Source organism: Electrona antarctica (assembly GCF_951216825.1).
Source record: "Electrona antarctica genome assembly, chromosome: 10".
In the NCBI taxonomy this organism is placed as follows: Eukaryota; Metazoa; Chordata; class Actinopteri; order Myctophiformes; family Myctophidae; genus Electrona; species Electrona antarctica.
Genome location: NC_136791.1, coordinates 32,907,507 through 32,919,798, shown reverse-complemented (window position 1 = coordinate 32,919,798; position 12,292 = coordinate 32,907,507). Strand labels below are relative to the sequence as shown.

Here is a 12,292-nt window from a genome sequence, read left to right as displayed (position 1 = left end):
CCTTTAAAGCCTTGGACAAAGCCAACTCGGATGATGACAAATCATGACAATAAACAAAAGAAATGGGTAGAACAAATAATTAGAAAGAAAAAAAAAGGGCAGGGTAAAACACCCTTTTTGTTGTTTTTCTTCTTTCTAATAATTTGTTCGACCCAAAAACCTTTGTTTATCGTCATGATTTTGTCACCATCCGAGTTGGCTTTGTCCGAGGGTTACAGGTCTATTATACTTTTTGAAACGTCTATGGGAAAGATTTAATGGGAAATTCTCTTCCGGGTTGCTCGTCGTCATGAAAGGTGCTCTATAGATTATGGATTCAGTACCGTGCCCTCATCCAATTTCTTGAAAAATCTAGTTATAAATGGATGTGTGTGTGTGTGTGTGTGTGTGTGTGTGTGTGTGTGTGTGTGTGTACCTGCAGGGTTGCGGTCCTTCACAGGCTGCACAAGGAGGGGCCAAAAGAAGTGAGGCCTTAAGGGTAGACCCTGCTCCTTCACTGCCTTCATCAGTTCATAGGAAAAACCTGAAAATAAATCATAATAGGTCAGTAAATGTTTGGTGCAATGGTGGCAACTTCACTGGTTAACTCTACTGGTCAAGCTTAGTTAACAGCAGTAATTTTCCCAGTTGTGGCATGACTTGTCTATGTCTAAGCTACATTCTGTTCCGGATCTTGAAAAGTGCATCCCCAATTCAGCAATTTGTTCCAGCTTTTCATGACCATGAGGAGTTTGTATAGTAACGTCGTTACGGCAGGGCAATCTGTATAGGCATAGGCCCTCATTTATCAACGCGGTGTACGCCCAAATATGGGTGCACGCCAGAATTTTCAGCATTTATCATTCCAGCATGAACTTGAACGTGCGCCCGGCCAAATATCATGTCTGATCTGTCGTAGGCTTTGTTCATCTGTTTATCTGTCGTAGAAAAGCGGAGCAGCATTGTCTGACCAGCTGACAGGCTGTCAAAGGCATCTAAACATATGTTTTCACTTCTAAAATGTATATAAAACTAATACATATTATGTGAAAAAAAGATATTTTGTAAAGGCATGTCCTATGAAATTGGTAGGATATTTATCATATTTCCAAGTGTACAAGCAATTAAAATCACGCAATTAAAAACAATGTTGCAAGTTGGATGCTTAAAGGTGTAGTGAAATGAAAAATACGTTTTTCACACTTTTAGACCATCTCCGTGGTCATCATATGAGCATACCTAACAATGGATGCCAAAAAAAAATGGGAAAATTCTCATTTGTGTGTTTTTATATCAAAAGTCCATAAAAATATATTTTTTATTACTTCCTGAAAACGAAAACGTGCTGCGTGATGACGTGTCGAGGCCAACATCGATAAAAGCCAATAAAAATGAAGCTCACCCGTATCCTCTCCATATGTGCGCATCCGTGCAGCACAGCTGCTATTGATTACAGAAATCCTCCGTTTTTATTCCCATTCCAGATAACATCCAGACAGTGTATTACTCGGTTTCAACTTAATCATCACACTAAAATATGTATCTGAAAACATTATAGGGTAGAAATAAGCCACATAACAGTAAACTGGTACAGTTGGCCGTCTATTTCATTTGTAAACAAACACACACCACGCTGCTGCGTATAGCATAGCAACACTCCCTAGCTACCGTCCCATCACCTGAAGGGATGCGACGCTCTGATTGGTTCAGAAACTTCAGACCGGTGTTTCAACTTGAAACCGTTTGAAACTTCATAATAAAATGTCCACCATTTCCGTTTCATTACACCTTTAAACGTGTAGTGAAATGAAAAATGAGCAGCATACCTAACAATGGATGCCAAAAAAGGGTAAATTTTCATTTGTGTCCATAAAAATTGAATTTTAATTAAACTGCGTGATGACGTGTCGAGGCCCACATCGATAAAAGCCAATAAAAATGAAGGTCGCCCGTTTGATTCCCCATATCTGCACATCTGTCCAACACAGCTGCTACTGATTACAGAAATCCTCCGTTTTTATTCCCATTCAAGATAACATCCAGACAGTGTATTACTCGGTTGAAACTTAATCATCACGCTAAAATATGTATCTGAAAACATTATAGGGTAGAAATAAGCCACATAGCAGTAAACTGGTACAGCTGGCCGACTATCTGACAAACACACTCCATGCGTCCTGCGTGTAGCATAGCTACAGTCCCTAGCTACCGTCCCATCGCCTGAAGGGATGCGACGCTCTGATTGGTTCAGAAACTTCAGAGCCAGCGTTTCAAGCTGAAACTTCAAAATAAAATGCCCACCATTTCCGTTTCACTACACCTTTAAGCCATTTAAACTGTGTTTTGCATGAGCGCATAGGCCTATACATGCGAGGATTTGCACTGCCTGTGCTGGAATAGTTTCATGACATGGAGAGGCATTTGAGGGAGACTGCAGTGCTGCAGGCAGCTAGAGAGTCAAGTCCCCCAACGGGTAGGTTACTGCAATCTACAGCAGGCCCATGTCTTTCTCGAGTTACGGTATGTGCAATCTCCTAGCAGCTCGTCTCGTCCTCGTTTAAGGACAAACATGGCGCGTCGCTCGAATGCCAAATGTGCCGAGCCAGCGCAAGTGGGGACCGCATCCGCATCTAGGTAGGCTAGGTAGGCTAACCCAGCCAGCCCACCACCACCAGTACCACATAAGGTTTAGGCTGCGCATGCATTGACAGCCCAGCCACTGCAGCGGCTGCCAGCGAGGCAATCTAATATAGACTGTCATAAATGTGCATGGTCACGGTGTCACGGACCACAGGGACAGAGACAGACAGGACAGGAGGAGGAGATGCAGCTATTTGCAAATTACGGGCTGTGCACGTCCAAACTCATTTCCGAAATTCCAATGACATATGTGAGATCATAATTGTTATTTAATTCATGGTTCACAGGTTCAGGTTTTCGTTCGCCAATATATCTTGTTGTATATTAAATTAATAAAGACTAATTCATTTATACAACTAACAATAACAACACACAGTGACACTGACAGTTGCTTGCAAGTTGCGTGCCGTATGTGCGTGCATGCGTGCGTGTGTGTTGGGGGGGGGTGGGGGGGGGGCGTCACATTTATTGTCTCCACCAGGCCGAAGGCATGGGGAGAGAGTATGTTTTGCACTCCGTGTGTCCGTGTGTCCGTCCGTCCGTCTGTGAACAGCTAATCACCGGCACCGTTAACCCGGTCAATGCCAAATTTTGCACACACACACACTCCCTGGATGCCAACGATGAACCTCTGCCCCAAAATTTCCAGAATGGCCTGTTATAGCGCCACCAGGAGGCCGCTTTGTGCAAAACAAGTTTTTGGACAGTACACCTACAGATTTTGTCCAAACATCACGCAAATTGGTACACAGTCTCTCTAGAGCCATTCAATGAAACAGCTCTTTCAGATTTCTCAGACTCCATCCTGATTGGCTAAGATTGGCTTCCAAAGTTCGCAGGAGTACTCCGTTTCAAACAAAATGCTGCAAATCATGAACACATCGTGTGATTTCCGTGAAATTGTGCACGCACATTCCCACTAGGCTGAGGAAGAAATACCACATGAACATTTTCAACTCAGCCTCATGGTGGCGCTATAATTGGCCGAAAAGTGTTTTTACCTCTAACTGCACGGATCTGTGGATAACTTTGTATGCCAACTCCCTAGAGGCCAAGGAAAAACCTTTGCCTGGAATTTTTCACATCTGCTCTTTATAGCGCCACCAGGAGGCCGACATATGTAAAACACATTTTCTAATATTACTCCTTCAGATTTTATCAAAATTTCACGCAAATCGGTACACATGCTCTCCATAGTCATGTGATCAAGACAGGTTTGTTTGATTTCTCATAATCCACCCTCATTGGCTACGATTGGCTTCTAAACTTTACAGGAGTAGACGGCTTTGTACCCGTTTTGTACAAATCGCCACAACTACTCAACGCAGCGTCCGATTGTGGTGAAACTGTGCATGCATATTCCCACTAGGCTTTGGAAGAAATGCCACTTGACAGTTTTCAAATCAGCCTCATGGTGGCGCTGCTACAACAAGCCAAGCCGCGGCACACACACACACACACACACACACACACACACACACACACACACACTGCTCCTAAACATCACACACACACTCCTATCCTCCTGGTGGAGACCTGTGCCCAGAAGGGCACTTTTTCTAGTTAACACTCTTTTTAAGAAATTAAGGAAGGATCAGATGTTTGCGATCACTTCATAAATGCCAAGCCGACGTCAGTGTACTCCAAAACCGACATAGTGTCGGTTTTGAGGCAGATTTTACACTCCATTGATTAATGAGGGCCATAGTGTCAGCCTATATGTCTAAATGTGTCTGTAGTGAGTGAGTGAGTGTGAGTGTGTGTATATGTTTGATGATGTAGTGAGTGAGTGAGCGAGTGAGAGAGAGTGTGAGTGAGTCAGTGTATACCTGTCTTTTTGTCCTCCAGTGCACATAACAGAGTGAACAGCAGTGGTGATGAATGTAGATTGGCATCCTGGAGGTCTTTGCAGTAATCAAGAATCTTCTCCACAGGCTGGAGGTCCACATGCACAAACACACATTCAAAATGATTTCATATTATGCATACGTGATCAATAGTGTGTAATACTAAAATTATCTCCAAGTTCATTTGGGATAAGAAACACCCCCAAATAAGGAAGGATTTTTTGCAGAGGCCTAAATCAGAGGGCGGAATGGGATTTCCTAACTTCAAACTCTATTACTGGGTGTGAAATTTACGTGCGCTCTCATTTTGTCTCCAAGATCAATTGCCTACGTGGGCATTTATTGAAGGTCAATGTTGCCCCCCCCAACATCGTTGTCAGCTTTAATCTTTTCCCCAGTGGCCTCTAAATATACTACTGTAAGTTGCCAAAGAATTCCATAGTCTCGCATTCTCTCAAAATTTGGCTCTCAATACGAAGGCATTTCGGTTGGCACCCGGGTTCTGTGCGCGCACCATTGGTCGCTAACCATGCTTTTTCGCCTTCCCTTTCTGACTCGTTGTTTAAAGTGTGGCATAGAAATGGTATTCACTCCTTCAAAGATCTTTATATTGATGGGTTATTTCCGACCTTTGAACAAATGCGACGCAAATTTAATTTACCCAAATCACATTTTTTTAGATTTCTACAGATATGACATTTTTTAATTTCCAAACATACCTACCAACTCATCAATTGAATCTATATTTCTACCTGACCCGTTAAAATAAATTAAAAAAAGAAAAGAAAAATGTCTGTAATTCAGTTGATGTACAACAACTTGTTGGGAAAGTTTGAGAGCAAGAGTGTCTGTCCTGTTTTCTTGTTCATCACATTTTTTATTATGTATTGTATTTTGGAACATTTAACCCGTCACTATTATTTTTTTTATATTACTTAATTACTCATTATCTGTCAATGATATTCTGAAGTTGTCATAAAAAAGTGTGTAATACCAATTACACATGTTTTTTGTGTTTCCATTTTATACTTTTGCCTTGCGTTTCCATTTTATACTTTTGCCTTTCATTAAACAGCTGTGGAAATAAAAATCACACCTGTGTGAATTGAGGGGCGCTCTTATCATCAAAATACATCATCTCATTCCGGCCAATGAGAATTTGTGTCCTCACCTCCATGCTCTCTGATAATATGAGTGAGCTGTCTCACTACGTGGAACGCTCACAGCGTTATCATGAGGAGCGCTATATCACAAATCCATGTGTGCGTGTACCTTCTCCATGTTGACAAGGTGTCTGAGGAAGAAGTTGCCCACGTTGGGGCTGTCAGAGTTCACATCGTCAACCTGCAGGGTGGGGAATGTCTTAAGGATTGTGAAGGCTGTGTCATCCTGGCCCTGCGTGATCAGGCTCAAACACATGTTCATAGCATCTACAGAAACAAGGACATTTCCTTAAGCCACATACAGTATCATACACACATCATACAGCACACACATCCCCGTTTCCCTTTTGTCTTTGATTTGCTTTGATTAGCGAACCAGGAATTGTGAACTTTACTTTACTTGGAGACTGTAAGCGCGATATTTACAAAACTTAGAGGTTCATAATTACGAAAATTAATTCCAAAATAATTACATCAGTCGGCCTCACGGCGGCGTCTGTGCGATCGAGGCACTTTGCAATTTCCCAGAATTGCACCTTTCCTGTACTACTTTAGTACTTGCCCGATGGGCAAGTGACTCTGAGACCAGACTGATTACACCTCAAAATACATACATCAATAATATCTATTAAATCACATTACCCACACTGTACATCATTTGGTGTTCATATATTCGGACAGGTAAGGACTAGTTCTAGACAATTTAGGTATTTATCAGATGCTCAACTTATCAAGTCTCTTACAAAGTGCAAGATCACAGTAAGTGGCATGCCATGAACCAATGGTCAAGTAAATGGAGTGCAAGGAAAACAAGTGCTACAGACTAACTAGGGTACCAGGTAAACATCAATTGACTGCCGTTTCTTTTGAGTGTGACGTCTTTGACCCTCCTGTATCTACTATCTACAGTACATTTGTTGCTCAGCAACCTTATCTAAACTGCTGTGCTGCCTTTGACAACGGAACGTCCCTGTCGGGACACATTGAGGACACATTGTATCCTAGTCTCCGTCTAAACAGCATGCCGACATACAGTACTTAGCATGTAATAAATAACATGTTATGTGAACAAGCATCTATCGAAAATCGAAATAAGCGACAGAAAGAATGAGGAGAGCTTGAAAAGGCGAGTTTTCAGATTGCAGCGTAAAATGAGGCGTGTGTGCGTGCGTGTGACTGTGCGTGTACCTGGTACAAAGCCCCTTTCATGCCTCATGCACTCCACCAGCTCTGGGATGTGCTGCTGGTGTCCAGCCATGGCCAAAGAGAAGATAACCTGCATAAGGTCTCTGTCCATCAGACTGCTGTCTGCAGCCTCCACCGTTTCCATTGTCTGACAGAGAGAGACAGACATTAAAGAGAGGCACACACAGAAATAAAAGGGGAGGATCGAGAGGCAAGGGGGGGGGGGCAACAATGGAAGAAAGAGATTTACTTCAACAAAGGCACAATACATATACACTACAACACAGTAGACATTGATAAGTGAGCTGTGAACTGTCCACAAATAACTGACTGAACACATACACACCTTTTTAATATTCTCCATATCTCCCTTGTCAGCATATGCAGTGAGCAGTGCCACATAAGTGTCTGGACCAGGTTCGATACCCTCTCCACGCATCACAGGAAGGATGTTTACAGCACTTTCCATGTCACTGAACAAAACAAACATTTTAATAAAATCATCCCAGCATAAAGTAATGTGGCATGTGAGATAGGCAGTGACAGTTTCAAATATTTGTAATATAAGGTCACTGACCCTGCTTTGGCGTGGCCCGTTAACAGGGAGTTGAACACAGCCTCAGTGATTGGCAGGTCTTTGCTCTTCATGAAACCTAGGATGGTGCTGTAGGACAGGAAGGCAGGAGGCAAAAGAAGTTCATATCGACTAAGTTGTCATTTACATGTTAGTCATTTTGTATGTCCAGGGCATCTTGTTCAAGAATGGTTTGACAACCGACCTTGATTCCTTGGGACACATAGATTACTTGCCACAGAGCCAATACAGTGTGTGGGATATAAATCCTTATTTATACTTTGTTGCGCACCAGTGTCACGCACCAAAAATAGCCAATCTACAAGTTCAGAACGCACAGCACTATACATGTATATATATATATATATATATATAAATCAAAGTATAAATCAAGCCTAACTAGAAAAAGTGCCCTTCTGGGCACAGGTCTCCACCAGGAGGATAGGACGGTGTGAGATGTTTGGCAAAATGTTTAGGAGTAATATAAACATGTTTGCCTTTGATGGCAATTGGATGACTTGAGGCATTTTGTTCCAAAAATGTGTTTTGCAAAAATCAACCTGTTGGTGGCGCTATAACAGGCCAATGTGAAAAGGGTGGGATATATTCCTCAGCCTAGTAAGAAAATGTGTGAAAGATTTCACATAAATTGCATGCTGTGTTCATGATTTGAGGCTTTTTGTTCAAAACGGGGCAATCTTGCAAACTGTGAAAGCCAATTATAGCCAATTAGGATGGAATATGAAATATCGGACAGATCCGTCTGGAACACATGACTATAGAGATAGTGTGTACAGATTTGCGGGATTTTTGGAGTAATATCCAAAAATGTGTTTTTCAAAAGTTGGCCTCCTGGTGGCACTATAACAGGCCGTTCTGGAAGGTTTGGGGGAGTGCGTTTGCAAAATGTTGCATCGACCGGGTTAACGGTGCCAGAGATTAGCTGTACACAGATGGACGGACGGACACAAATCACACACACGGACGGAGTGCAAAACATACTCTCTCCCCATGCCTTCGGTCTGGTGGAGACGATGAACAAAACAAAAAAAGGAATCAAAAGAAAGCTGTGAGAAGTTTTACAGAGTTATGTGTACCCTGCCTGCAATACATACTCTGTTGGGCGCAACATTAGCAGCTTCCATCTTGGCCAGGAACTTAGTGGGGGAGAACTTGAACTCATTCTGCAGATAAACCATCAGCAAGGCATTGTAGTGGCTGGGATCATACGATGCACCTAGACAGAGAGATGGGAAAACGCTAATTCAGTACAACATCCCTTATGGAACCAGGGAAACTATACTCTTTTCGGAATTACATCCATTTGTTTCATTTCAACTTACACTAAGAATTTTATTGTGGTAATTGGGAAACCAAGCCATGGCGAGGGACTGACTGCCTTAAAATGTCTGCACTTTATGCCCAAGTGATCACTGACCAAAATAGTTCCTTCATTACATTGTGATGCATTCAAAGTTTCTCACAAACTTTGGAGAGCTGAATTGTATTTACCGTCTTTGTACTTTTTTGAGTTAGGGGGTTGGGTGGGAGGGCGTGTGTTTGTCTTGTGGTTTTTTTTGAGGGTTTCTATTACTGACTGTTTACCTTTCCTGTGACAATCCTTCAATAACAATTATGTTAAAAATAAATAGCCGATCTACAAGTTCACAATGCGTCGACAATCTTTTTAAAGATGATTTTTATACATTTTACATACTTGAAAAAGATATATATAACTTTGGAGAGCGACCGATTTATTTCACTATAACAGCAACGACAAGCAAAGATCTGCCATTTTTAAAAGATTTTTATACATTTTACATACTTGAAAAAATATATATAACTTTGGAGAGTGACCGAATTATTTCACTATAACAGTTTAACCTGAACACCATTCCCAGGTCAACCATACTGTGATACAGCAACCTAAACCAGCCGATTCGACTGGTATCACCCCATATAATCGGCGAAATCATCTGTTATCAGCACGTTTGAATGGGGCCAGAATGTCCATACTGGCATCCTCACCACATAGCCTGGTCAAGGTTTCCCCTGGTGGACGTGTCATTTTGGTGCATGATGGAACTAGGAGCTACTAATATATACTATTCTCTGTCTATCAGGACGTAACTCGAACGGCGCTGAGTCGGGTCTGGTGGCCTTCGCAACGCTCGGCACGGCGACTCGCTCGGCACGGCGACTCGCTCGGCCATCGCCTCGCTCGGCCGTGCCTCCAGACACGGCGCGCCTCCGTCAGGACATCAGTGATAATGACAATGCTACAATCGCAGATAATGACATACTGAACAGTGAGGATGCCAGTATGGACATTCTGGCCCCATTCAAACGTGCTGATAACGGATGATTTCGCCGATTATATGGGGTGATACCAGTCGAATGGGGTGCAGCAGCAACAATAGGACGGTTAAAGAAGGGTGTGGGTGTCCTATGGCGTGTTCCCATACCCAGCTCCTGTAGCTTGTCCCAGATGCGGTGTGCGAGCTCTGTGCGCTCTGCATATGCCATCTCTGGCATCAGACTGCCACAGCTACGCAACAGCAGAAGAGCCTGGTTACCACTAGGATAGCCTATACCAAGACAGACAGGGAGATGAAAGAAAGATAGGAAGAAAGATACACATGAGGAATGAACGATGTGAGGAATTAAATAAGGGGACGAAGGATAGGGAGAGAGAAATATAAGTTGGGAAGAATCAAATTTTAATTAAGTAAACAAGAGAAATCAAACGACATCCGGAATTCTTTTTTGATTGCATCAGTCCAAGACAACTTCCTTTTTCACTGTAGAATACATTTGTTTATCTGTACGGTTACATCAGGGATCCTGCCTGATACTGAAGGGTTAGCTGATGCTCAGGCAAAAGATATATGAAAAAGAAATGAAAAAGTTAAATCACGTAAATAACATAAAAACCACAGCCACTCACCCTTTAGAAGAACATTCTAATGGGGCCATGATTTTGACTTTTTTCATTTGTTTATTTTATTTTATTTTCCAAATTTCACAGATAGAACGTCTTAAAAAAAAAATGGGAAGAATTGTCAGCCTTTTAAAGGTAACTTTGAACTAAAGAGTAGCGCGCCAGGTGTCTGTCTCCCTGGCTGTCCCTCCTGTCCTATTGGCTGGCCTACCTGTCCTGCAAATGTCGTGGAATATGCGGAGCAACTGGGTCCTGGTGATGCGTCCCGTCCTTCTCACAGAGGTGTCCAACTTGTGCAGGGCCCAATCAGACTGCTGTGCCTGCTTGGAACGCACCCCTAGGCTGGCCTCGTCCTCCCTCTGCTCTGTAGAGACAGCGTAGCATCGCATGGTCCCTGATGATGATGATGCACAGGGCCACACGTGCCTGACAGCATAAGGCATGGAGAGGTGGTGGATTCAGGGAAGAGGAGGAAGAGAAAGCCAATAAGCCATGAGGATTGAAATGACAAATTAACATTTAGTCCCCACTCTCCTTTTGGTTATTTTTTGTCACTGTGTATTTGCAAGTTACGTGAAATGTGTGCATTTATGTGTGCATTTACCCATACTAAAGCCCAAACGACATGCCATGACCTTGACCATACAATATTACAAATCACTATTAACTCGTAGCCATGCGTGCTAGCCACTGCCAGAATAAACTGTAGCTTAATTATCAAACATGAGCCATGGGATCAGTAGACAGACAGGTATGCATAGCAAGCTTATAGGCCTGTTTGCAGGTGGCTCGCTAACACACAGGGCTAACGTTATACACAGGCCAGGGACATGCATGATTCACATGAATGAAAAATAAGTTTCATAAGAAGAAAAAAAATACATTAATTTATAACAAGTTAGACAGCCCTCGCCACTGATCAAGTTTCCTTATGTAAAAAAAAATAAGGGAGGCCCACTCGGGCCATGCTATATTTGTCATAATACCCCACGTTTGAATGACATCTCATCACAACACACTTAAAATAATCGTATTGTTGTCTACACGTGCTGAACTGTAACTGTCATTGACCCTCAATGACATCTAATCCCTTGAATGTGATCACGCATGGACCACAGCTAGCAGGGCTGCGTAGATACCTGGGCGCAGTTCCCACACCGCAGGTAACCTGTCTGGTACACGGCCCGGTTGTTCTGCCACCGACGGCTCCGCCATACAGCCGGCTGAGCGGCGGTCCATTTCGCTTGGTCCCGACGATCTGAAGCGACCCCGAAGGCGAGAATCTGAGGAGCCGAGCTGATCTCAAGAGCGCCGCCATGTTTTTCCAGTAGCAGTGTTCCGCCGGCAGATATAACCTAGCAGATATAAGACTTCCGGTGGACGATCTCTTCAAAATAATAGCGTGTAAACACTACTCAAATGGGGACTGGTTGTCCGAGTCTAGTAAGGCCAAATAAATAATGCAAAGGAGAGCATAGTAAATAGTTTGCAATAATCTTATCAATAACCACTCTTTATATAGGGCTTGCTTGGCTGAATCATGCTTGTCACTGATGATGCCATGTCGGCTACTTGAAACGATCATGATACAGTCAGTCATCTGACTCATCTATATCCTCCATATGTTCTGGTCGAGCTATATATCCATATATGGAATTCTACATTGGCATGACGTCAGCAGCATGTCGTCTCCGTCTGTCGCTTAGAGGTCTGTCGTCTCGTCTCCATCCCTTTAGAGTATAAACTCCATCCATATGAGGTGCGTCCAAATATGGGGTTGTGTCGTGATGTTGGCTCATAAACAGAACAGAAGTCTTATGTCTGCTGACAGAACGGAGCCGTTTTCGGTCGCAGCCTGGAAGGGCATCCGTACCACGTGACCGTTCAAAGACTAGCTATGAGCCAGTTTATAGCATGTTATTACCTTAGAGTATATATTATATACTCTTAAGGTTATTACCCT

The 12,292-nt window shown here is 42.9% G+C and overlaps 1 protein-coding gene across 2 annotated transcripts in view; it reads right to left on the bottom strand.

The window, feature by feature from the left end:
- The window catches only part of LOC306931387 (leucine-rich PPR motif-containing protein, mitochondrial-like), an 85,756-nt gene extending 74,076 nt beyond the window's left edge, over window positions 1-11,680 (bottom strand). The window contains exons 1-10 of one of the 2 annotated variants that reach the window (XM_079512766.1): window positions 11,469-11,680; window positions 10,541-10,755; window positions 9,854-9,976; window positions 8,472-8,625; window positions 7,392-7,478; window positions 7,161-7,287; window positions 6,818-6,962; window positions 5,739-5,896; window positions 4,449-4,554; window positions 416-523 (exon numbers count right to left, since the gene is read on the bottom strand). In XM_079512766.1, coding sequence (XP_079368892.1) covers window positions 416-523; window positions 4,449-4,554; window positions 5,739-5,896; window positions 6,818-6,962; window positions 7,161-7,287; window positions 7,392-7,478; window positions 8,472-8,625; window positions 9,854-9,976; window positions 10,541-10,755; window positions 11,469-11,647 — 1,402 coding nt within the window. In that variant the 5' untranslated portion in view covers window positions 11,648-11,680. Of the gene's footprint in view, window positions 1-415; window positions 524-4,448; window positions 4,555-5,738; window positions 5,897-6,817; window positions 6,963-7,160; window positions 7,288-7,391; window positions 7,479-8,471; window positions 8,626-9,853; window positions 9,977-10,540; window positions 10,756-11,468 lie in introns of those variants that run through there. The other variant, XM_079512765.1, reaches the window with a different exon arrangement.
- Between the last annotated feature and the right edge of the window lie 612 nt (window positions 11,681-12,292).